At 40.9% G+C, this 26,461-nt stretch overlaps 1 protein-coding gene across 2 annotated transcripts in view; it reads right to left on the bottom strand.

The window, feature by feature from the left end:
* Positions 1-26,461, bottom strand: part of tmem266 (transmembrane protein 266) — a 39,672-nt gene that overhangs the window by 3,052 nt on the left and 10,159 nt on the right. For both annotated transcript variants that reach the window (XM_084733541.1, XM_084733542.1), the window contains exons 3-9: positions 22,601-22,789; positions 8,234-8,388; positions 5,542-5,615; positions 3,950-4,006; positions 3,639-3,777; positions 2,229-2,344; positions 1,442-1,634 (exon numbers count right to left, since the gene is read on the bottom strand). In XM_084733541.1, coding sequence (XP_084589667.1) covers positions 1,442-1,634; positions 2,229-2,344; positions 3,639-3,777; positions 3,950-4,006; positions 5,542-5,615; positions 8,234-8,388; positions 22,601-22,789 — 923 coding nt within the window. The remainder of the gene's footprint in view (positions 1-1,441; positions 1,635-2,228; positions 2,345-3,638; positions 3,778-3,949; positions 4,007-5,541; positions 5,616-8,233; positions 8,389-22,600; positions 22,790-26,461) is intronic.

The following is a 26,461-nucleotide window of genomic DNA, read 5'->3' as shown; positions in this document are numbered from 1 at the left end:
ATTTTTTGTTGATCTAGTGCAGTAAAGCTCAATCAACAAATTATGTCAGCACTACCTGAATGAGCAACACTTCACAGATCCTAAATCAGTCCAAGTGTTTCTCTTAAGTGCCATCCAAGGTCTCACAGGACTGTTAGATGGCTCGTGTTCATTGATGTTTGGGTTTCACTTTTTTATTTTATGAATATCTCAGGGAGGGGCCGCCCATTGTTCAGCCTTAACTGTGACAGGGACCATCTCCAGATGATCAATACGACATGAGTATGTGAGGAGCGGCCCCCCGGTTAAAAGGATGTCTGAGTAGAAACAGCGTGGCTCAGACATATGGCGGGCCACGCTGTGATTTATAGCTTTGATAAAGGAAAAGCCTCAGTGTTTTGAGCCCTGACATCACCTGCACTGACAGCGCTTTGTTGCTTTAAGCCCTGTAAGTTATGACCTATCACTGTGTGAAAGGTTTATAGTCCATCAAGGTGTGGCGGCAGAATTTTGATGTGGATTGTGAGACGAATGTTTTTGAGAAGAGGACACCAACACTGTGCTGTAGTGTGATGACCATTATTATTACACTGTCCTCTAGCATGCAACGTGTCCGGTCTTAAATAACGTTTATCAATAACTTCTAATAGCCATGATGGTCTCTGAAAAGACCAGCCTACATATGTTATACTCCTTTGAAACATTATTGGTATTGACACACCAGTGTTGCTGCTTAGGATGAGGAAGAATTTCTTATCTAGTCTTAACAACCCTTAAGAATATAAACCTACAGCCTTCTGGGGATCGAACAATTGCCAGTTTCATGATAAGCCACGGTTTAATTCCCAAAGATTAGTATTAACTTTGAACTATAGGGTGACCAGATGAGAATGGGTGAAATTTGGCAAAGGGATTATGGTGTGTGTGTTAGAAGGATTAAAATACTTTAAAGTAACATCAGTTCATCAGTAAGATCAGTTACAGATACGATCAAAATATTCTCACAAATTCACATGTTGTTCATTATATTTTACTATAATGATGAACTTTTGAGACAAAAGGGACAGGATTTGGGATTTGGGATTTGGGACAACATCTGGTCATCCTAGATTACAGTGCTTTGAAAAATTTACAGTAAATACTGTCCAGCGTCCAGCATTTTCAATATAAAAGTTGGTGAAAGGATTTCAGTGTGTGTATCAGTATTTTTTCAGCACATTATAAAAATACATACCGTGACAATTTTGGTCAGTATAATCATGATATGAAATTTTCATACCGTTTCTCTACAACCTTCCCTTATGAGCCAACATCTCTTTCTTAGTGAGGCTTAAGCCGTCTCTGCATTCGGCTGTCCACTTTTTGTGGATACCATGTACCATACAAACCCTGGATTAGTCCTCATGCACAGAAATCTTTGATAGCCTGCAATACAGTGGATTTAGTTTTTCCAGATGGTTACCTGCAGGCCCCCCTGGCTCTCTGGCTTTAGCTGGGCCGTGATGCTCGGAGGCCCCGGGGGCCAGTCCGTCTACCTCCTGGAAACTGCTGCTCTGTTTACCCCACATATGGTGGATCTGCATGGCTGCTTCACGCTCTGCTACCAGATCCAGGTCCTGCTGGGCCAGGTGGGCCCTCAGCTGCCTGATTTCAAACTGGAAGGAAACAGGGACAAGTGCAAGAACTGTCTAAGTAAATACACAACAACATACTGTATATTCAACTTCCTGATATTCAATGTCTAAGCATTTTGTGTGTTTTATGTCCTTGTTTGATTACATGCTGCACTGATTGCATCACACCGTCCATCTACATTTGCAGTATGCTTATGTCAAACTGCATTTCCGATTTCTCTAATAGTTGCAGTATAACTCTCAGACATACAGTCGACACTCTTCTCCTCTTCTGGGTCGACATCTGAGAAACATAGCACACTTATGAAGTTAGACTTTTTCTTCAGCTGAGTAATAAGACTTAAAAACAATAAAAGAGCTAGCATTATTACATTGTGAAGTTGTCAATAGATTGAGTTAAGATAATGCACAGTGCTGGCTATGTGATATCTACAAGACTTTTGTAAAAGTATTATGTAATAATAAAATGCAATCTGTTTAGTAGGTGCCTTTTCTGCCTTTTTAAATTCAGATTTGTTTTCTTTCAAAGTACTTTACTGCCCTCTGCTGGTCACAGGCAGCTATAAATGTACACTGTAAGTAGGTGAGAGATATGAGACAGAAAAGAGGACATACTGCCTGCTCCTGGCAGATCTGGGTGAGCCGGTCAAGTTGTTCCTCCCTCACCGCCTTGGCCTTCTCATACTGCTGGATCTCCATCTCCATCTCCACCTTCACTTGAAGCACATAGGCTAAAACGACAGGACATACTATAGTTAGCTTTCCTACATAAGAGACATTTAATTTTGCATCCATCGACTTTCCATTAATTGATTTCTCCTCCCAGGATGGATGTTGTAGATCAGCGTAAGCCACTGTTTTGTTGAAACAACAGCCTGCGTATTCTTAACATTCACTGGCACATGACAAGGGACTACTACAATACGGTGTACAAAAGGTGCACATAATAACAGGAGTAACAGCACGATGGCCCTGCAAATGCCTCTCTACCTTTTGAGGCTTCAGTCAAGTTTTTGTTGTGGTCATGTCAAAACTGGTGCTCATTTTATGGTAATATTTTCAGTATTACCCAGATTAAAAAAAAGTAATGTATGTGAAATATAATTTAGTTCAACTTCAGTGTACAAAAACTAAATATTCAAATTTGGGAATACTTAAAGTGGTATTTAAGTGTACATACAAGAAGTGTATTCTAAATTGTGCATTAGTGTATTTTAAAAGTATAAAGTTATTTTACTTTGAAAAGAATAATACTTTTGTTTTACACTATTAGTATGCTTTATTAAAGTGTACTGTAATTTCATGTCATTAGATGTATATTTAAATATGCTCACAATAAGTTTACTTTAATATAAGTTTATTTAAAGCAGCTATACTTCAAAGTACTTTGAAAAAGTAGCCCAAACACGGTAAACTTTAATTTCATTAATCAAGCATGTGTGTGTGCTTATATGCAATTTAATAACAACTGAAATGTACAAAATTAGTTCCAAATGAGCAAACTTCAAGTTAGCTAATCATTAACACAGTATGCTAAAATTTAATGTATTTAGCATGTTTATTTTTCACCTGTGTAGGCCATGTTGGTTTGGATTGTGTTATATTTTAATGCGTTTAAACTACATCTTTTGAGCAGTTAGTGCAAGAGGTGACAACATATTTAAACTGCTCACAGTCACCAACCATCCCTTCGAACATGTAACTGTACTATATTCAAAAACCACAAGGGGGAGCAACATTGTTAAAAAGCATTCTGCCCAATAAATAAAATGCCCGCTATGCACATAAAAGATAAAATAATTTGCAGGTAGCAGGTGTTGTGTGAGCTCAAGCCACAGGTTCATTACTACAGATGATGTCCTGCATCATCCATGGTGGAAAATAATGGAAAAAAGAGGAAAAAATAAACCTGAAGATTAAATGTGGCTGATGCCGCAGAGAGCTCACTGCAGTATCTATCTCTGTGACCTGACAGTAAAGGACAGGACGCAGGGGACATCAGCCCCCAGCCCCTCCCAGCCTCACCATCAATGATCCTCTTGACCCTCCAGATGCGCAGTGTGATGATGAGACCGATAGCGTCCCAGGGGCTGCTGGGGCCGTTGGCCACTGTTGAGGCCACCATGGGGGCCAGAGACAGAACGATGACAGCTCCATCAAACACCTGAGAAAATACACAAACACACACACACACACACACACACACACACACACACACAGACAGACAGACACTGTTACTGTGTATGTGGCTTCAACAGTGGTTTGACATTGAGGGAATGACACTGCAGTGAAAGGGGCCCCGAGTAACAGGACTAATGGGACCCATGGGAGCTTACCTCTACTTTGTTCTCTATGTAATCCCATATCCCCAACACCACGATCCTGAACACCGTCTGAGACACACAGAGGGACAGAGATGGAGACAGGGAGCAGGTTACACATATGCTAAGATGCAAGTCAAGTTTGCTTTATTTATGTAGCACATTTCATACAACAGACGTAAATTCAATGCACTCCAAAACAAAGATAAAGATACATTGTACATGACAAGGACGTAAAAAAGCATATAAGAAGGTATTACATACATAAGAACATATAAGATGAAAAAAGCATATAAGACAAGAAGGCATTATTAAGCTCAAGCAGGCTGCAGGAACACTGCAGGAGTGCAAGATGAGCACAAAATTGTAATTTGACAATACTAAGCGACAGCGAGTCCTACAATGTGAGCTGTTTGTCTGCCAATGTAAAGCTCAGCCCATCATCCTGAAAACAAAAGCCTACTGATCTGAAAATGCACATCTCTGGAGTTGGAGTTCAGTGAGTTCTTACGGCTCATAAACGGACACTAACTCATTCAACATACATTCTGAATTAATTTTAATCTAATTAGTGTGAAATGGGCAAACAAAAACAGAAGTTACAGTGTATTTCAACATGTTTCCTTAATCTCTGATGACATATCACGGTCATTTTATGATTTGTTACAGAAAATACATTACAGATTTCTCCTTTGAGCCTCACTAAAAGCTTGCAAAAAAGAAAGCCATACAGAGAGAGACTTGAAGATGATGCAGGCAGGGCAGTATCTCCCAGTAACAAACCTGACATTCCCAGTAAACAGAATTTGCAGTTGAGATCCAGATTTCTTTCATCACTCCACTGGTAATTTTATCAATGACATCATATTCACACACATCACACAGACAGCGTGATAGGATTTCATCCAAACAATTAGAGACGGCGCAATTAGCTCCTTCTGCTGATGCAGCAGGGGCTGCAGAGGGCAAATAACTCTCCCTTTGTCTCCTCTGAACATCCCCTAGCCCCCATCCTCATTTCAGATACTCAAGTTTGCAGCCTCCACTCTGTCAATGTATCACTGAGAGGCTGCTTTTATTGATAAGTAAAACTCCAGCTACACAAAACTTAGCAGCGGGGTGGCCGAGTGTAGGGAACTAAGACAAATGTGGCTGGCTGTAAAGAAAATGGTAATCAATACAGCACACCTGCGGCCTTGAAATTATTTAAAACTAGGTGCACAGAAAAGCTCCATCTGCATTTTAAAGAGTTTGTGCTGCGGATCAATTGAATAGCCCGAGAGGGACCTAATGTGCCAGCTTTAACAAGTTTCTTTTTTTTTTCTTTCAACCAGAATACTGATGTAGATGTTTGTTGCGTGATTTCGCTGTCACTTCCGTTAACATTAATGGAGCTGTACATAAGTTCACCTCAACTAATCAGAATCTAATCAAGCAGTGACAGAGGGCATGGGGCGTTTCATGGTGCTGTTAGTATTCTAATGAGGATCTGTCGGTGTACTTCACTGGCCCCACGTACTGCACGACATAGCATTAATCGACAGGCCGCTGCATCAGCTGTAAGTGAGACTGTTGTTGTGTTGAGCGAGGGGGAGATGGAGACTCACCTCGGTGAAGAACACGGAGAGGATGGCCAGGCTGATCCAGTGGATGATGCTGGCAAACTGGAATGCATTATTAACTGTAAGAATACAAGCAGAGGAACCGTTTCTGTGACATTAAGTGGGGAAAGGTGAATGCTGCTGTATTTTAATTTTAGTTTGGATTATTGGAAATGGCGTTGCGTGAGGTGCTTATCAATAATCAGTGTATTACTGACAGTAGATGCCGGTCAGCACGCCTCCAGTATGGAGAAGCAGAGGGGGAAGCTGAGCGATGTGGGCTGCAACTAACAATTATTTTCATTGTCAATTAATCTGTCAATTATTTTCTTGATTAATTGGTTGGTTGTTTGGGAGATAAATGTCACAAAATTGTGAAAAATGTTGTTTATAGTTTCACAAAGCCCAAGATAATGTCCTCAAAGGCATATCTTGCCAAGAACTCAAGGATATTCTGTTTACTGTCACAGGGGGTAAAGAAACCAGAGAATTTGTACTCTTTTTTTTTCTTAAAAAATGACTCAAAGCGATTATCAAAATAATTGCTGATTTATTTTAATAGTTGTCAACTAATTGATCAACTGATTAATTGCAGTTCTAAAGCAGTGTACTGCTGTGGACTGTGGTCGGCAACAAAAGGTAATTCAACCACTTAAAAAAATCAATATTAAGTGTACGCTATATTTTCACCAATTAATTTGCTGTCAGACAGCTTTTTCTGACAGGAAAACCGCATTATAAAAGGTAAATATTAATCTCTCCAAACTAACCAATCTCCATAGACAAAAACAGTAATTTCTGGGGGGGGGGGGGGGGGGGGGTTGCTAGTCTGCCTCTGCCTTGATCTGTTAGTTTGTTTGTGTTACTGTGCGACTTTTGTGTTTTAAAAGTGAATAATCTGGATTCACCTCACTATAAAACAAAAGCAATGGTAGGTTAGCAACTCCTGTGCTCTGAAAGGTAAAATTACTGATTTTGCCAGTGCAGTTTGGTTGGTTTAGAGAGGAATATTTAGCTTGTCTAACTGCGGTTTCGTGTCCAAAAAAAAAAAGGCTGTCTCATGGTATATAGCTTACACTTAAACTGTTATTAATTCTTTTAAGTGGACCATTTATAAGTGGCCTCAATAGCTTTTGTTGCTGACCCTGTCCTGCGACTATTGACAGTTACCTCTTACAAACCCACTTCAAATAATCCAGACTCTCTCTTTAACACTGACATTGTGGATTAAAGTTGTAAAAACGAGATACGGATGGAGGCATGAAGCAGCATCGTAAATATGAATTCACCACATACTGTACATGCATGTGTCTGTAGCCACCCATCTATTCATCAGGCTAATTGTGGACAGCCTCAAACAGCACTCGGCTGTCAGCTGAGGCATTTCTCTTCATGCGCCACCTCTCCCTCCATCTGTCTTTGTTTGCCGTGTTCAGTGATCTGTCTATCAGTCCATTCATCTTCCTCCAGTCCTCCCCGCACTCATCCACCAGCCAAATCTGTATCGCCTGCTTTCTTTGCTAATCTCCCTTCACGCATTTGTCTTACTTTTCCTTTGTCTGCTCTATCTTGTCAGTCAGTCAGTCTCAAGGGAACAGTAAAGACTTGAATGTATTTGGATTCTGCTGGAACGACATTTCCGCCGTGTTTGCTCTTCACTCAGCCCGGTGACATCAAACAGGTCACAACCTCTGACCTTCCACTTATGATAAATATGGATGACTCCACTGCGCCAGCTGATGTAGATGAAGGTGGCACTGGGGTGACACGGGTCACAGCGGTATGTCGACCACCTGACATTCTGTGTTAAGTGTGCAAAGCTAATGGGAAGATTATATTCCCCAGACCGTGATTGATCGGAGCCTCAGGTCCCCGGCTAGATCATCAGTGACACAGACTCATTACACAGTAGACACATAAGACCATGATAGCAGTTAGTATTTACAGGCCGTCTGCACATGCTCATACACATGTTATACATCTATTAAAACTGTCCTGAATTATATTACAGCCACACAGAATTGTATCATATAGAGTGGAAAGTAATTAAATTACATTACTTTAATTTTGTGATCTTTAGATTTGGTTAAACAGGTAATTTGTTATTGTATTGGGATACATTTGTAAAATAACCCTCCCAATCCTGGATATTAGTGCAGTAGCAGGTGCAATTCTGTGTTAATGTTCTATGCTGTTATCATTTGCGCAGATTCAAACCAACACTGTTAATGTTATCATTGGCTGTGACAAATTAAAGACTGCTTGCCAGGGAAGGTAGCTGACTGGTTGCCGCTCGTTTACAGCAGGGTAAATTGTGCCTATTGAAGAATATGAAATCTCTAGTCTCACAACTGATTTTTGTCACAGTTTTTTTGTTTCTTTATTCTTTGCTTTATAGCTTTATAACCACGTCTAATCCTCTTGCCAGATCCTCTTCCATCCAAACTGCAGCTCAGTCTAACAAGATGATGAGTACATGATCTCTCTGCAGCTTACTTTTTGTGCTAATTAAGTTCTTTCTCTGTCGTGGGTCCCGAGTCTCTATTGGCCCAATGCCTTTGTATAACAATTAGTAAACAATAGTGCTGAGCGGTCCACTTTTCTCCCTCCTCCAAGAATGCTATTACAGTCAGGACCATAAACAATGAGTGTAACAAACCACATCCTTATTATCTGAGGTGACGTTTCTACCACTCACACTGCAACAGCTTGGTGTCTATGAGCAGCTCCAGCGTCAGCAGCAGCACCACCAAGATGACACAGGCCACAAGGAAACAGTTGAAGCCCGCTGACAGCAGACAGACCTGCCACAGCGCTGCCCTCCGCCCACAGCACGGCTTCAGCCAGTTCGACCTGACCGGTGGGGGGAGAGACGGGATGAGAGACAGAGAGAGAGAGAGGGGGGGGGGGGGGGGAAGAGGTAGTTAGAGGAGCTGTGGGCACAAAGATAAATGGTAGGTCTTGTTGTGGTGTTATTTTAAAATGTAATTCTGGTACAGAGTGCAGATCTGACAGGCAGCATCCAAGGTCAAATCAATAAAACACAAGAAACGTCAAGATACACAAACCGTGAGGTGTATTCAACCTTGACTTTCCTTCTTTCTCTATCAGTCAACATTCTTCTAAATGTTTTTCAGCAGAGGGCACTATTCTGCATACAGATTCAGAGCGCGCACGCTGAAGTTAATTTACACTCTTGGATTTAATGTGAAGCATTAATACATGTTCTGCTGGCACTGAGATGAAATATTAGTATGAAGTAATTCTGCTTAGGAATTCATGTGTCAGTTTCTTTGTCCCTTTCCTCATGAAACCATTAATTCTGCAACCGTCCTCTTCCCATTATAGCTCTCCTTTTGTGCATCATCAAGCAGTGCAGGCTACTTATTATTTTAACAGCCATTAGTTGTTTGTGCCTATTTTTTGAAACAGGTTACATCAGTGTTTCCAAAATTTGTTCTCTGGGGACCAATTTTTTAAAAATAACAACCACTGCAACCCAGTTCACAACAGGCCTTATCAATAAGTATTGGGAAGAGTTAAGTTGTGCATAAATGATTGTTGAACCATTTTTACTGCCATTTCTGCATCACATTATATTATCTTGATGCGTGTTAATGAAAACATCTGCATAAATGAGATATAAATGCGTTCAGGCTGCGTTAACAAGCCATTTTATTGTTTTTATTTCCTCTTACCAGGAAAACTCAAGATTCTGAATATGACAATACTGCAATGAAAAAATGTCTTATTACTGCACTGGACAGTGACAATATGTACTGTGATATTACACGGGTAATTATTTTATTCTGTAAAAGAACTACTAGCAATTGCTGCATTATTTTGTTTTGCAGCTGTATGTATATAAATCAAGCATTTATGACCAAAGACAGTTTTTTGCACATGCTTTGGTCATAGCTGGCTACATTTATTTTATTAAAGGACAGCAGAGGCATTTTAAGTTAAAAGGAAAAAAATAATTTTATACAAACAAAAAATGCTGTACACTTATGATCTTTAAATTATATGGTGCACTTTTTATCGTGATATTATCATACCCTGAATTTTTGGTATTGTTACTTCCCTAATATATAAATATTTTATTTGTCTTGTCAGAACATATTCATATGTATAGCACTAATAGATTTAACGACTGAAGTATCAGAACATCTATAGAGGCCATCAGAAGTGCGTGGTGGTGCCTGCATCAGTAGAGACCTCACCCTGTGCTCATACCTTCTAATATATTAATTATTTTGCTGTGATTAGATGTTTTATCAAACTAAAACCTGGGAATGAGACTCAACAATCAACTATCTCTCTGGTGTAATTACAACAAGCAAACACTACTTATTCTACCTTTAAAGTTAATAAAGTGTGGCTCTGGAGAGATTAACATTTCCTGTGTTCAGTTCCTCTCCCCACAGCTTCACTGGTTGACAGGACTGGAAACAGGCTACCGGACTGGTTGGCAGAACGCCCATCTAATCGACTGTTTTGCTAACAGCCAGGCTGGTAGTTAGCTCACTGGCGCTATACTCTTGTTTGAGCTCTGGATGACTGACTTGCTGGCTGACCGCATGATGTAGCTCTCTCGGCATGACAGTGGGGCTGCATGTGCACCATCTGGAGGGTGCAGCCGCACGCAGCCAAAAAGATGATTGCTTAACTGAATGACAATGGCTTCATCTGATTTGTTCATGACAGTGTTTATTCTCTCATACTTGCGTGCCCGGCTGGTTGTTTAGAGAGCATGGAAGTGAAGGGATCAGGGTAGAGATGATAACAATTAATCCACGAATTATTAATTGGTCATTAAGAAACTGATCCATCCAAGTAACATTTAATTGACCTACTATCAAATAAAGATCTGAAATATGACAGAGATGATTTTTATGGGTGTTCACTGCATGTCATCTGATATTCAAGTATATGTGCTTGATATATAGACCTATACACCTTTATATGTTCCACACTCTATGTAATGCTGTCAGATAATATGCTATACATTTATTGAGGGGGGAAAAGCATTTGGTATCATTTGGTATAAGCAAAGTTATGTTAATTGATCGTTAATATTACCAATGATCGATTAAGGAACGTGCATACAATTTTCAACCCTCGATCAGAGTAATTACAGTTTTGTTTTTATTTTAATTTTCAATTCAGTGTAGTTTCTGTTTCAAAATGTTTAGGTTTAGTGTAGTTTGTATTGGTTTCAGTATTAGTGTTAGTTTTTGTTTTAATTATTATATGTTTAATTATTATATTACTTTGAAGCTGAAATCTTATTTAGTATACGATCTATGGTTGAAGCGAGTTGTCAAACCCCTCAAGACTTGAGGAAGTTCAGGCAGGCTACAGAAACTCTGCAGGAGCGCAAGATGAGTGCAACACTGTAATTTGACAAAAACAAACAAGCATGAGAACTATAATAACACTGGAAGGATTGAGGAAGCAATCTGAGTTAGTAATAATAAAACTTATTACCCAGAATCTGCTATACACACTGTTATTCATACCACTGGTTCAGCAGCTACTGCTGAACCAGTGGTATGAACTGCTTCTTCCTCCACACTGCTATATATTTTCCATTAGTGTGGAGTGAGCAGGTGTCCCTCGTGTGCTTGCTCCTTGTCCAGGTACATTGTGCCTGAAGATGTGAGTGTCAGACCTGCCTTAAATCCATCCCCACTCTCCCCTTCAAGTCCCTCCAATCAGAGACTGTGACTGGCCGAGACTCCCAGGGATTTATGGTCAATAAATAATGACAAATCTCCACGAGGCACACTGGGCTTTCCCTTCCTGTTACAGCTCTGCATTCCACACACACACACACACACACACACACACACACACACACACACACACACACACACACACACACGCACACACAACACACTACTCAGGTGTACTCTTAGAGAGCCCAATGCAGAGAGGAAGATGTGTGTGTGTCCCTTCTCTAAGGCAACACTGAGAAAGCCGGTATGTTTCTTTGAAAATAGCAGGTATCCGTTGTCACCTGTCCCCCATAGGAGGAAAGCTACGGGCAAAGTCTGTCAGAGGACAAGAGAGGATGCAATTTATTCTCCTCTCCTCTTGGTCCAGAATGAAGGAGGCAAACACTGAGAGAGGAAGTGGGGTGCTGCCGGTTCAAAGGCATTGGGACTTATCCAAAAGTGAACTGGAGAGAGAGCCAGAGAGGAAGAGGGGGGGAGCTGGAGGAGGAAGAATGAGAAAGAGAGAACAGAGAAAGATGCAGATTGAGCTGAACGATTATTCCGGCTTATTGTAAATTGGGTCTATTGGTAATAATAGTACTAAACTCATTGAGTCAAATGTCAGGGGAGCAAAAAATATTCAATCCAACATCACTTATCAACTTTTATGTCTGTTACCTAACATCTTGCTGTTATAAAAAACAACTTGCTTTTTCTAATTCAAACACACTGAAACATACATTGAATTTACATATATATTGATTCAGATACTTAGAGAAAAAGTGAGGATCAGTTAGCTTTGCACAGAAAAAGATAGTAGAAATGTCCTTCAGAGAGGTACTTTTTACTTTTATAATGTGTGTACATTTCAGAGCCTATGTATTTTTTTCACTTCTACTTATGTAAAGACATTGATTCAGTACTTCTACTGAGTCTTTTTTGTTTTTTACACAATTGTCTGTACTTCTTGCGTAAAGAATGGGCGTACATTAGCCACCTCTGAAAGATGTCTCCGTGTTCCCAGATCTCTGTTTTAAATATGCTGGGTTCAATACTAACATAACCAATAGGAATCATGACCAGCACTATAAAAATAATAGCTAAATTGTAGTGAACTAGATTTAGAGAGGGGATCCTAGTGAATGGCGTCATTTTGCAGTTGCAGCTACACATCCTCTCTACATCCTTCACCAAGGTCAGCAGAGAGGCTGGAGCTCGGCCACACTATGTCAGTGCTCTCCCAGAGGCTAACCGGTGCACTCGGCCCTCTGCAGCAACCCTCAGTACCAGCCAATGCCAACAGATTAGGAGCTCAACACCCGGGGTGACAAAGAGGTGGTGGAGGGTAATGGTATCATTAGCAGGTACCATGGAGACTTTCTCCAGCACCGATTTGTTCCCAAGGAGCAATGTCAAACCCCATCTGCCGGTGGAGGAGAGCCAAGAAAAAGACACATTTACCTAATGACACGCCTAACACACAGTCACCGGACATTTGTGGACCATTAGTTAAAAGATGGAATGAGCAGCACACACACTCTCGGAGACACCTTGCGTACCTTCAGGACTGAAAAGCATGATTTAACTCATACTGTGTGGAATCATAATTCATTCAGACCTCTCCCACAAGCCAGGCAGAAAAGGTATTAATTTAATAAACCTGTAAAGAAAAACCCTGTCTGGAAGCAGAGTAAATGGCAGTGATGGATTACTCCAAGCTCAGAAACTTAATTTTAGGGAAATCACTTTAAACCTTGAACGCTGAGGACCTGAAGTATTTATGAGGAAGTGAGACTGCTTCAGTGATGGAGTGAGCGCAGGAAGAAAATCACCTCACTCTCTCTCAGGGTCACTGCAGGTGCCGATCGAACGGGTAATACCTTAAGGGTCGGTCACAAACGCAAACGCGTGCACGTGTGTGTGTGTGTGTGTGTGTGTGTGTGTGTGTATGTGTGTGTGCACAAGTAAACATCACATGCACACATACTGATGCAAGCACTGTGTGTGGAGGAAATGAGAGATACATGTCAGCATGTACACTCTTTGAAATAAAGGTTCCAAAAGGGATCCTTCTGAATGACTTAGTTTCTACCAAGAACCCTTCCTAACCCTTCCTTGTTCCTAAAGGATTGTTGAAATCTTTGAAGAACTCTTTCACCAAGGCTTTGCCAAGGGTTCTTTGTAACCCAGTAGAACCCCCTCGGTGAGGTCTAGATAATACCCTTGGAATATAAAAAAGGTTCTTGATAGAACCCCTGGATGGATTCTAGATAAAATCTTTGTAATATAAAATGTTTCTCTGTGGACCCCCTGAGTGTGTTCTGGATAAAACCCTTGGAATAAAACATTCTCACTAGAACCCCCTGTGTGGCTTTTTGTTAGAAGGTGGAAAAGTTCTGGACAGAACCCCCACAGAGGGTTCTGAATGGAACTTTTGCACCATAAAAGGGTTCTGTGTCAAACCTCTCATTGGGGGTTCTGGGTTAAGTTTTTTACAGATGGTGCAGGGTATAACCCTTTATGTTTGGTTCTAGATTGAATTCTAAGCGAAATCTTTATAAAAGGTTCTACCAGGAACTAAAAAGGCTCTCCTATGGGGACAAGCAAAAGAACCCTTTATGATTCTAGCACCTTTATTCCTCAGAGTGTATTGTGGACAGGTTCATAAAGACATCAACAGGCCAGCGGCTGCAGTGGTAACACACTGAGGGAAGATCGAAGTGCGGCCGGCAGCAGCGCAGAGCGAGGGGATTAGATCATGAGACTGATCAATAGTGGCCTGAGATGGAAGTGATGGCATGCTGTACAGCGGCCGTGGCAGCAGAATGGCCAGGCAGACAGGACAGAGCGGACAAAGACATCAGGCAGAGTGACTGGCACAGAGGAAGGTGTCTGGTCGCTCTGCTGGGGCCCATTCACACAGACAGGACAGAGCTTTGGCTGCAGCCCCAGCTAAGTAACTCTCAGTGAGGTGGGGAGCCTATCACAAGGAGCATCTCTTTCATTATACTGTCTGCCGTAATTGAGACAGGATAAAATACAATGTAAACTCATTAGGTACAAGTTAAATGGAAATTAAATCAGAGAGGTGGTGCTCTGTTTGTGTGTCGATGGAGTGAGAGGGAAGGGAAGGGCTGCAAAGGGAAAAATTCATTTACAAGTAATGAGTCTGAAAGACTCCATCAACTCGTCAGAGGTATTGATCGTAACACACACACACACAAACAGCCAATGAACAACTGCAAACACCCACCTCTCCCTCAAAATGTTTGCGAAGGAAGGCCTAAAATAGGGTCGCTCGCACTGCTGTGCAAGGCCTCTAAATAATTGATTGGAACTCTTGATTGATGTCTTGATTGCACATTTACAACAGAGCAACTTTGCTCGGTGAAAAACTCCAGCACATTAGGGTGCAGACCTGTGGCAGCTGCCACACAATTACATTTGCCTCAAAAAACGATTTATCATGCCATCTAGAGAAAAAAAAAAATCTCCACATGGCCAAGACTCAGATGACTGTGCCTGCATGGCAGGTCTTTCATTTATTCAAGCACACCTGCAAATTATGCTTTGGTTAAAACATTTAAATTATTTTTAGAAAGAAACCTTTTTCATATTGGTCACTTTTGTGCAGTGTTTTCCAGCCTATTTAGCCCATGCCCCACAAAACTGAAGCAGCAACTGACTCATAAAGGGATAGTTCGGATTATTTCAAGTGTGGTTGTATGAGGTACTCATAGAAAGTCAGTGTATTACAGGAGTACCCGTGTAGAAAGCTGAGCAGTGTACTACTATGGACAGGTTCAGCAGCAGACCATATTTTAGCCACCTAAAAAAAATAAGTAAATTAAAGTGTACTATTGTACTCAGATTTTATCACATGTTGAATGATTTTGAGATGCTGGAATAGGAAAAAATATCAAGATTTGAACACAGGCAAATATATACCTAAAAGTCAGAAAAAATATATGTTTCCTTTCTTAAACCTTTTAATCATCTTGTTAGCCCTCATGTTTATCTTTGGACCCACTGTAAGACACTGTGCTGCAGGTAATGATATGCCATATAAAAAAAAAACAAAAAAACAAACATCTAAATTAACTAACTTTATACTGACTTCATAGATTATTTTAACAAACTATGTTCTTTTTCGAGTGGCAGATGTCTCAAATGTCTTGGCCGTCAGTGAGAAATATATGAACACTGGGGGAAATGAACGTATCTTCTTTGAGGGTGTAAGGGGTGATGTCAGATACTACTCTGGCAGCATTTTAAAATGATACTACTTGACTCAGGTTCCTCCAGTATAAACTCCAACCAATTCACACCAATCTGCTGAACTCAGCAGGCTCAGGCAGGGGAAAATGGACCACAACTGTGCACCTGCAGGCTACTCAACAGCAGAGGTTGGAGGACTTCATCCCATTCAGGCTGTTCAAACTTTTTGTGTTACAATTGTTCCTTCACTTATGTTACACATGTGAAGAAGAATGATATGCCTTTTTATTTTTTTACCAGGTGGGGCCTGCATTGTTTGAAAATCAAGACAAATGCCAACATAACAACCGTCTAAACCTTTTCCTGTGTAACCACTGCTGAGTCATCTGTGTTATCACAGCCAAAAAAAGCAAAGAAGCCCTGAGAGAGGAAAACCAGCTAAGCAATAAATATGCTGAATAAAGTGAAGTTATCATAGGTAATCAATTGTACATTGTAGAGCTTCCACGTCCCATTGCTATTAATCTCTTCCACTATCATGCCTGGGGAATTAGCAAACACTTTTGCGGTAAATTAACAAATCAAATGAAAAGACCTAATCAATTACAGATACCAGTAAAAAAAAAGTTCAGGCTTTAGCACTCCCTTTAGGTCATAGGTAAACTGTTTTTTTTTTGGTGCAATGAGACACAGCAAGCCATAATTTGTATGAAATTAGACAAAAACTAGAAATAATATTTATTATCTATTAGACCCTTTATTAGACAGAGCTGTACTGTAAACTATACTGTATTATCTCCCACTGTTAGACCCTTAGTAGACTTTCTTAGAAGGTAATTTGGTACACATTACAAGAGAACTGTACTGTAAACTAAAGTGAATTGTTTGAATTACCTAAATAAAGTCTGGTGAGGTTTAATTGTCTAATCAAGAACATTATTTCCAGTTTTGAATTTGATACAAAGTATAGTTTTTTATATTAGTGTACTGTAAAATAAAGTGAACCATTTAAAAAAAAATCTCCTTATGAAAATACATGCAGCTTTCCCATATGACCAGACCTTTCCACTGGTTTCCGAGTGTGATCAGCCATCATTGCTCCATTCCTTGCATCCTACACTGTGTTACAACCTAGCAGAGGGGACTCGGAGCTGGTCTTTGCCAGAGAAATGGGCCACAGATACTAAGCAAATGGAGATGGATGGGGCTCCATGTGCAGAGCAGCAGACAAGCTGTCCCTGATAAATGGGTTTTCACCAGGACACTTGATCTCTCTCGCTCTCAGCCTAAAAAGCAATCTCACACTTTGCATGTCTGTGAATATTAACAAACCCTCAAACCCTGCACTCAAATGTCATCTATTGTGTCGCACATGGTGCCAGGCAAGAGAGACAATTTGATGGAGAGGACTGTTCCTCTGTGTGTTTGAAATAGAGTCAGAGGGGGGAAGAAAAAGAGAAATCCTGCTCTCTTTTCAGACATCCATCAACACAGAACAGGTATAGTATGGCTCTCGTTCCAAAGCCGCATGAAATATTGCTGCTGCCAAGATTCATACTAGGCTCTGGCAAGCTCCCTCAGTGCTATATTCTGCGGTCTACATTTTTCTAATTATTCCATTTTCTTCAACCTTGAGTATTGTCAACCTAAGTTTGAATATGTGCATGTTGACATACTGCTGTATTAATGCATTTTAGTGAGTGAAAAGTGGCAAGAGAACTTTATTTCACCGGGGAAGTCTGAGCACTCTGTAGTAATTGAGTAATGTAATAAATCTAAGCTGGCCTGGGCACACTTAAGCTTATCTAATATCCAACATTTCAACTGACACTGTATCAGCCGGCAGCTGTGGCTGTCACCATGCAACATGGCACAGGGTTAATCCCACACTACTGTCCAACATGGACAGATATGACATTCATCAAATGGAGCCATTTCCTTGTGATCTCTAGCCGACAGCTTTGTGAATGAAAGTGTGGAGGAGGGTCGCCTGCTCCATTCCTCCCTCCATCCTTCTCTTTATCCCCTCCGCCTCCTCTCTCCTACAGTCAAAGCGACAGGTTGACCCGTATGAACCATCTGTCACTGATGCAGCGCCTCACACCTCTCAGTGTGGCCCCAGGAGATCAACGGCATATGCTGCTGCTGCTGCTGCTGCTGCTGCGGGCGGCAGGCTGATGTTGGGATGATATCCTGGACCAAATGCAGGTTGTGCAGCCCAGGGTATAGAACCTGGGCCCAGTTTACCCAGGTTGAAGGTCACAATAAGAGGTGCAATATATTAAAGATTGGCTGGATTCATACGTCAAATAAACAGGGTCCAGCATATGGGGCTGCCAATAGCTAGTTAGCTCAGTTAGCTGTGCAGCTAGCAGTCCAGAAAGCTGGTGTTTACACTACTACAGGAGCTTTGATGCAAGGGGAATGCTGGCGGGGAGCAGCATCAGAAGAACTGGAGCTGGGTGTGTGAGCAATGGAAGTAGGCTCAGAAGCCTCCAAGACCAGTGGAGGCCAGTTTGATGACTGAGAATACAGTACCAATGTGATCTACCGCAGCTCCCACCTGTACTCTTACTCCGGGGGCAACAAAGACACAGCAGGTTCAGGCGGGGACAGGAGAGACGAGAGGCAGGACAGGAGTAAGAAGAAGGTCAAGAAAATGTCAACACACCAGCATGCCGGTGCACCTTTGTTCAGACCCACAAAACTTAACTGCAAATACATGTGCAGTGTCAAATAAGGCAATACACAGCCTCTTCGAAAAAGTCCTCTGAGTATGCTCTGATCCGCGACTTATTCTGAAATTACATTAACAAAGTATTGGTGACATCCTAAATGAACTTTTGGGAAATGCAGGCAAATGAAAATAGATGAAACAGATGCACACTGCATTATGTTGCCACAGTTTATTACAGCCTCCAAATTTTAACCACAGTGAAGTACCAAAATATTTTAAAATTCAATCTGTGTATGTTTTGCACACACAAACAGTTGTAGTCACTTACACCAATTACGCACATCTATTAAAAACCTGCTGATTACCTTTTTGAAGCCTCTATTAACCATGGATTGCTGCAAGACTGGTTAAGTGGCTACAGCTTAGTCAAAATATAGAAACATAAAAAATGTAAAAATAGAAGGTGTATATATTAGAGCGCAAAACTCCGCCAAACAACAAAAGGTGAAGCATCTAATGTAATTCCTCCACAACTGCCAGAAGCAAACGCTGGAGGTGTGTCTGTTCTGCTGTCTCAGTGTCAAACACTACAACAACCTGAAAACCACCTGAAACAGGGGCAGGATGGTATTATTTTTTTTCTTCTGTAACCGGGTTGTTGGAACTTAAGTGAGCTGAACTGAACTGCTGGGCTGATTTGGAAAGTCGCTGAGAGGTATGTTTGTAACTGATCGAAACACAGAAATCATAAAAAACAATCTACCAGTCCACACTTCAAAACTACATAGTTCTCAGTGTTTTAATGTTTTCAATATTAGAAGTGATATACAGATGGTTGATCCAGTCACGTGCCAAGTGCCTAACCTTTTCCAAACACTGTCTAATGACTACTTCCCAGATGGTTCTGTATAACAATCCATGTAGCTTTTAAGGTTAAAAAAAATAAGGGCTTTATTCTTCTCATATTGTGAGACTTTAGTGGCTCATAAGATTTCAGGTATGGAATTAATATGCAGTTGCTTCAGGTTAAGATGAAACAACACTTTTTGATGGATGTCAGTTTTTGAGCCATGAAAAAGGCCAAAATGTGGCCTGCAACAGATTAGGTAAGCCTTGTTTTCAGCCTAGCAGTTGTTAGCCCCCTACTGGCTGGTTAAGAGTCAATAAAATAGTTTTTGAAATTTTTCAATAAAAAAAAAAAAAAATCACTACAACCACAAGAGGTCCTTGAGCATACAGCCATAAATGTGCACAAAAAATATATGACTGATGAGTCCAGTACTATGTGAGACAATAGGTCCTTTCCCATTGATCACACATGCAGGCACACACATGATCGTTGGCTTACATCCTAGAAAATTAGTAGCTATAGAATTCTTTAGCAACCAAAAAGTATGCACTATTAAAAAGACAGAAGTACAAAAATAATCTAGTAATACAAAAAGACAATAATTAAGTGACCAAAGGTGGATTTGAAATCACACCACCCCCAACTTGGACTTTCCAGCAAGTTCTGGAAAAGATGGCGTTGCCAAAATCTATTAATATTTCCATCCAACTCACCACTGCACAGAATCTGCAAGTACTGCGTGTGCCCCTTGTAGTCCGCAAGAACATCCACCTCCTACATAAATCGCCCACGTCTCCTGATAAAGAGCCATGAGAAGCTGCCATGCAAGACTAAATGCGCATCTCTGGTGTGTATTCTTGTGCTCTTTTTTCACAATCATATGGAACAAAACAAAACCAAGGCCTCACCAAAGATTTAGGCTCAATTCACAAGTAATGAGGCTTTTCTTTCCCATTTCTGACCATTAGTATAAAGCTATTTCTTTCACTATGTCAGGGTCCAAACCAAAGCACTGACCAGAGACCAATATAAATGTTACAAACCAAACAGTCATTTTAATGATCAAACTGAAATCAGTACTGCTCATGTATCTACTACCACAGGATAGAAAAACATCAACTAAATTTCATAACTATGATATAAAAACATCTCAGGAATGGACGATAGTAGCTTGAGAAAACAAACTGACCTGCTAATCTCTAAAATCAAAGCACAAAGCCACTGCAGCACCAGTAGTGTGGGAATGAGGGTTTACATTCTTGTACACAAATGTTTACAAAGTGCTAAAGTTTGCCTACAGTTTGCAGAGGAGTCGCGACTATATATTCTAAAAAAAAATAAGAGAAAAATAAAATAGAGCACCAACAGAGTAATTTAAATGAGTCGGTTTATTAATTAGCAATTCAGGCCTTTGATAGTCTTGATTAATTTAAGATCTTGCAGCATTCAACACATCCCACCTTTGTGTCATTCCTCTGATGTTACACACATGAGTCACAAAGGCAGCCGGTACATGTGACGAGGAGCTGCCTCTGTTACTTTTTCCTAGAGCTTCCAAACAACTGAAACTGTGCTGACAGGTATGTCTTGGAATGTTTGTGACCTTAAAATCAGGAATTCCAATCTAAAAAGCTCATACTGTACCGCTCACACCAGGTGACATTTTGCACACTGTTTTCACTCATCTGCCGAACACCTCCAACCTCCCTGGGGTCTGAAGACGGTGTTCCTCTGATCAGAACGGACGCCTTCGTACTTTTCACGAGAAAGAATATTCACATTGTTGACTTGATAAATCCCTCAGAGAAATGTCTTGGCGCCATGCGAGTTTTCCACTGCATGATGCCAAATCCCAGGGGACCAGGGTGTCATATGGTGCCATATGAGAGCGTCCACTGTGATGGTAATTTTACCGGGCTGCCAGATCCTGCCTTCTGCTGTGGCATTGCTATGTGTGTGTTTTCTGCCCTTTTTGTGAGCAAGACAGAGTGAGAAAGATACAAGGTATGATGAAAGAGTGGGTGTTTGGGACAGGACCCATCTGTCCCTGCCCTCTGTCCCACAGAGCCATCGGCCCGGACGGGGCCAGACCGGGCAAAGTCCAGCCGGACATGGTCAGCTGACACACCAGGGCTTGGATGGCGAAATGCCGGATGCTCTAATTAAGCTTATGCTGTTTGTCGACTTTCTCTGCATGGATGCCAGCATCGCAGCATGCCAAAGGGTTGTGAGTCACGCTTCCTGAGTAGAGAGCCATGGACACTTGCTACAGGGGTGCTCTGGGAGGGGCGTGTCCTGTCCTGAGAGTACTCAGCCTGCAGCACGGCGATATGGTGATAAGAAAACAACATGAACCCTGGACGTACAGGCCTCGTGAACAGAAACAGCACCACCGCGGGGCTCTGACATTTCAGGAAAGCTATGGTGCTAACAACACTCTTTGTTTTCTGCCAGAAATCAACATTAGGAACAGAAGCCCGTCTGGTAGCGAGAAATTGCTGTGTCATTGAGCTGAAATGAACACATCAGTGGAGACATTGTCCATTTAACATGGTGACACTAATAAATTCATCGCCAAATATCCCCAACTCCCGGACTCTAATATAAAATGAGGGGTGATTCAATACGCCAGGTGTAATTACCATGTGCAATAACGAGCAATGGAGAGAGTGACGGCAGAGCTTTTCTCTGCCAGGGTAGATTATAGATTGTAGTAATTGCAATTCTGCCTTAATTATGGATGTAGCACTTCATGCAACAAGCTGAGACAATGTCTCAGACACCGTATTTCTAGGGTCTTCTTAACTGTGGTGGCAAACATCAGAAACATCAATCAATATATAATTACATTTTGAGCTTTTTATTACACAAATTAATTATAAAAAGACTTCATTGATTGATTATGCTACTAATTTGTTTCCTGAAACAGTTTCATGCAGTTTCAGAACCAAATTGTGACCTTCACATCCCCGAATACCTATTTCATACAAGCCAAACCAGTCACAAGTTCTTACTAAAGGCAGAATCGCAGTGTTGTGCATGAACGCACTAAAAGATCATTGAACATGCTCATGTTTTTGGAGAAAAGTGTAATGCAGACTAACAGCAGAAAGAGAGAGAGAGAGAGAGAGAGAAAAAGAGAGAGAGAGATGGTGCAAATATGGACAGAAATTTTGACATAAAATAAAAACCTTTTTTGGCCATGCAGCATGTGTATGTGTATGACCTGGTCTATACTAAAGCCTCGGTTACAGACAGCATCTGCATTGTATTTGTTTGTCTCCCTCTTTATCTCCTTGCAGTTCTAATACATTATGATGCGTTTAATTTAAACAGGAAAATTGGGATTTCCAAATTCCCAGTTAGAAAGAAGAAACTGCTGCTGTTTGCTATGAAATGTTCTTTGAATAGTTGTAAATTGTTGTTACTAACTACAGATATAAGTTTAGTACAATGTCATTATATAGACGGAGTAGAAGGAGGTTCTGTTAAAAATCTAATTTTTATAAAAGGAAGAGATGAATGTGAAATAGTAAATATTTTAGGAATGTGAATTTAGTTCAAAATGTGTGGTGTCAGGAGAGAATTCATTGGACTTACCCCTCTCTGTTGTCCTCCTCATCTGGGTTGGAGATGAGCTGGGATCCAGCGAGGGAGATATCCAGGGCGGCCAGAGGCAAGTCCCTGTAGGCGAAGCTGACCAGTTGGACAGGGGCCACGCACTGGTTGTCCTCCTCCACCTGCTGGGAGATCACCTCCAGCTCTGAGGCTCCGGCCTGGGGAGGAGCCCTGTGGTACACACACACACACACACACACACACAGTCAGAGCAGCATAAGACACAGAGGATGGATGTGTTGTGTCACCCATGGGTGGTTTTGCATGTTTTATCTCATTATAGAGCAGCTAAAATTTGTATCTGCACGATGTCACCCTGTTTAGAAGTGTGAGGTCGAGTCCCAGTGCAAGCTTGTACGGAAGTGTGCTGTTTGTTTAAATTAGCCAATGCACCTACAGGTAGCTAAGTGTGATAATAACAACTGGGACCAGGCTTAATTTTGATGAATGAAAACACAAACATGGTGTGAAATTCCTCGTTTCCAGTGTTTTCTGGCACCCTCAACAAGGACACATTCACCTGGCAAGTGCTGATCTACATTTCTCATTAGGAGAATATGCAATAAAATAAGTCTCAATCCACAGTAAATATGGAGATTTACATTCCAAATATATGGAAATATTGAAGGGATATTCAGATTATTTGATATGGTGCTGTATGAGGTACTTATTAATAGTCAGTGTATTAACCACACAGTTGCTTCGCATTAAATACCCTAGCAACAGTAGCACAAGATCAATTTTGGTGAATATAAACAGTCCTTTTAAAACACCAATTTCACACAATAAGAGAAACAAAAAAACAGATCAAGGCAGGTGTAAACCAGCAATTCCTGTGTTCTGTGAGGTTAAATTACTGATTTCATCAAAAGAGCTTGGTTGATTTGGAGAGAGTGATAGTTGGTTTATATGTTGGCAGATTCCCATCAGAAAAAGGCTGTCTGATAGCAAGGTAAAGTGGTGAAAATATTCTAAATATTACCTACTTTTAAAATGATGTTGACTTTTTCAGGTGGCCCTTTTTTAAGCGACTAAAATATATTTACTACATGCTGGTTCTCCTCTCTGCTTCTTCTAACTGAGGGCATGCTGACAAGCAACTACTGTTGGTAATTCACTATTATTGATACAGTCTGCATCAAATAATGCAAACTATCCCTTTAACGGTTTCTTGATTTAAAAGATTATAAATGTCAGCTTTAACTAAAAATCACAACTACTTTCTAAAGAATTCATTTATGTCTAGCATGATTTCCCACCTTCCAGGCAGCCATTGGTTTCCATTCATCACTTCAGACCTTTTTTTTTTTGTCTTTTGGATTAAAAATATGCTCTTGCCCAGATGCCAGCAGTTGATGCACGCAAGAATATTCTGATATTTCAGAACTGGTTGCTGACCAAACTGACATAAATAAATGTTGTTCCAGCTTTGTTTTTTTCATTTTGATTTATCCACTCTATTTTCTCTGCGAGGTTAGCTATTTTTGGCAGAACCAGACAAAGTGTCATTTTGTCTGCCACTGAGGTCCTAAAACTTAAGCGTGTAGGGGGGGCTGTGATGATCCTTTGAGTTCAGCCAATAGCAGACAAGGAGAAGTCACCCTGGAACAGGAGTCTCACACAGCTTGGCAGCCGTCCCAGTGCAGCCAGTGTGGAGACATCAATAACTCCAGTGCTTAACAGTGGAGGAAGGCATTGATTACAAGACAGAGGGAACAAAGGCCATTGGGTTGGTGAATTGTACAACCTCTGCGCTGGAGGTGAAACAGAGTGGGAGGAAACAGTTAGTAGAAGATCACTGAGCAGACCCACCTTCCTGTTAAATGTTAATGTAGGCAGGCCTGGAAAGGAAAATAGGTCTTCCTTTTTCCTGACTTACTTCTTGACTAATAGCTGTTTAATGGACTCCCTTGAAAGGTTATTTTGTTATTCTCACAGGAAACCGAGAATCACTTGAACTTGAGCTATATTGTCTTAAGGTAGCCTCGTGTTATCCTCGTGTCCTCACAACATAAAAAGTTTCGCCCTTCCATCCTTTAAATAACTGATCCTGTTGTTATGCATTTCCTGCTAGATGTGTTATTTGGCTTGAGGGTCAAACGCCCATATATTAACATGCTCACCACAGAACACGCTTGCGCCTCCCACTGTGGACTTGGCACCTCTGACCAACCGCAACAAGGACGCTAATCAGTCATGACAGACACAAACTGTTTAGTGCATCAAAATCACATTTCCAGACAACCACAGAGCAGGCCAGGAGCCATTATGTGCAGAGCCCGGTGGAGTGGCTGGTTGCCATCCTGGGGAGGGAGTGGAGGCTTCACATCTGAACACTTCGCTCCCTTCAACAATGCAGGCAAGGACAGCCGGCAGCATGCTAAAGCCTGGGATCTTTTCAGAGGCGTGTGATATTAGCAAACGCCACGAGGAAGCAAAAAGGTTAACATTGAGCATGCATGCCTTGGGGGGAAATCTCGCACCCATACAGAGTAAGAGCTAAGGCTTAGCATGAAGCCCAAAAGGCCCAAAGAACATGCTTCTACACTAGCCAGTATTTCTGAATGCTGGTTAGGAAATGTTTTACACATTATTGTTATTATATTATAATGAAATAAAAATAAAATAAAATTAAAATACAACTTTCCCTGGCTTTTCATTTATATAGGACAACAATTACAGTAATTTTACTGATACTACACAAAAAGAGCACCTTTAAAACAACATTATGTAACTATTTTACATTTAAATAATCATTTCAAATTCATTTTGATGCTACACTGACTTGTTATAGGGTGAATGGCGCCTCCGTCATCAGCTTTTACCCCTGATTTTGTACTTTGTAAATTCAGTGGGTGGGTTGAGGGTGCGTAATACTTTACGGCACTAAGTCATACACCACAAACTATGTCACTGATTGTTGATCATATCTTCTGGAGAAAATGTTTTTTGGTTTTCCTTCTGATGTCCTCCGGCTGCTTTGCCTCAACTCCCTTGGTGAGGTTCCTGATGGACAGTAAAGTTACTGATAACTGCTGCTAACTGTAACTTAGCTACAGATATTTAAATCACCTTCCTTAGCTCTAGGAAAGTCTTAGACATATGTATATGGGGGAACACTAGCAGGGAACAGTGTAGATGTCATGCCAGAACTGGAGCCAGGCACACGGTCAAAGTAACCGGGCACAAGAGCCACTAAGTTACAGACATCATGGCAGAGGTGAAGAGACCAGAAGAGGACGTTGAACCTAAGAACAGAAAACAAGAGCTTAACTGAGCAATAGGCTGCTGGGCAAGGCAGATTAAAGTAAATGGATTGGTCAAAGATATATGTTCGCAGAAATGTATTTATTTATAGAGCTATGCAGCGATATAAAGTGGTATTTTGGAGAGAGTAGTTTTAAAATTTGTGTTTTAAAGGAGGTCTATTTCCTCCCTCTATATAATTATTGCTAGGAATTATCCCCTCCAAACTGACAGCGATGCATATTTATTCCTCCTGTATGTTTACATCACATCACTGTAAGTCAACATGCAGGGATCAATAGATATATAAAAATATAATAGCCTGCTGAGATCTCTTCTTCCCTGCTCTAACTCATTGATTAGACAAGTTAGCGCTGTTTGTCACAACATGACAGGCATAATAATTATTTACCTTGAATAGAAATCTACTTATATCAAAATATGTGATCAGGCTTCAGTGGTGGATTGGCCATCTGGAAAGTGGGCAAATACTGGAGGGAAGGTTATTCGCCACCACCCTTTTCACTTACAACAAGGTATAACCGAGTCACACGCTCCATACAGAGACACTCCCCAGTAACACATTTCTTGGAAATA

This window comes from Lutjanus erythropterus, chromosome 13 (genome assembly GCF_056507025.1).
Source record: "Lutjanus erythropterus isolate fLutEry1 chromosome 13, fLutEry1.hap2, whole genome shotgun sequence".
NCBI classification, from domain to species: domain Eukaryota; kingdom Metazoa; phylum Chordata; class Actinopteri; order Lutjaniformes; family Lutjanidae; genus Lutjanus; species Lutjanus erythropterus.
This window is presented reverse-complemented; position numbering and strand designations above follow the sequence as displayed.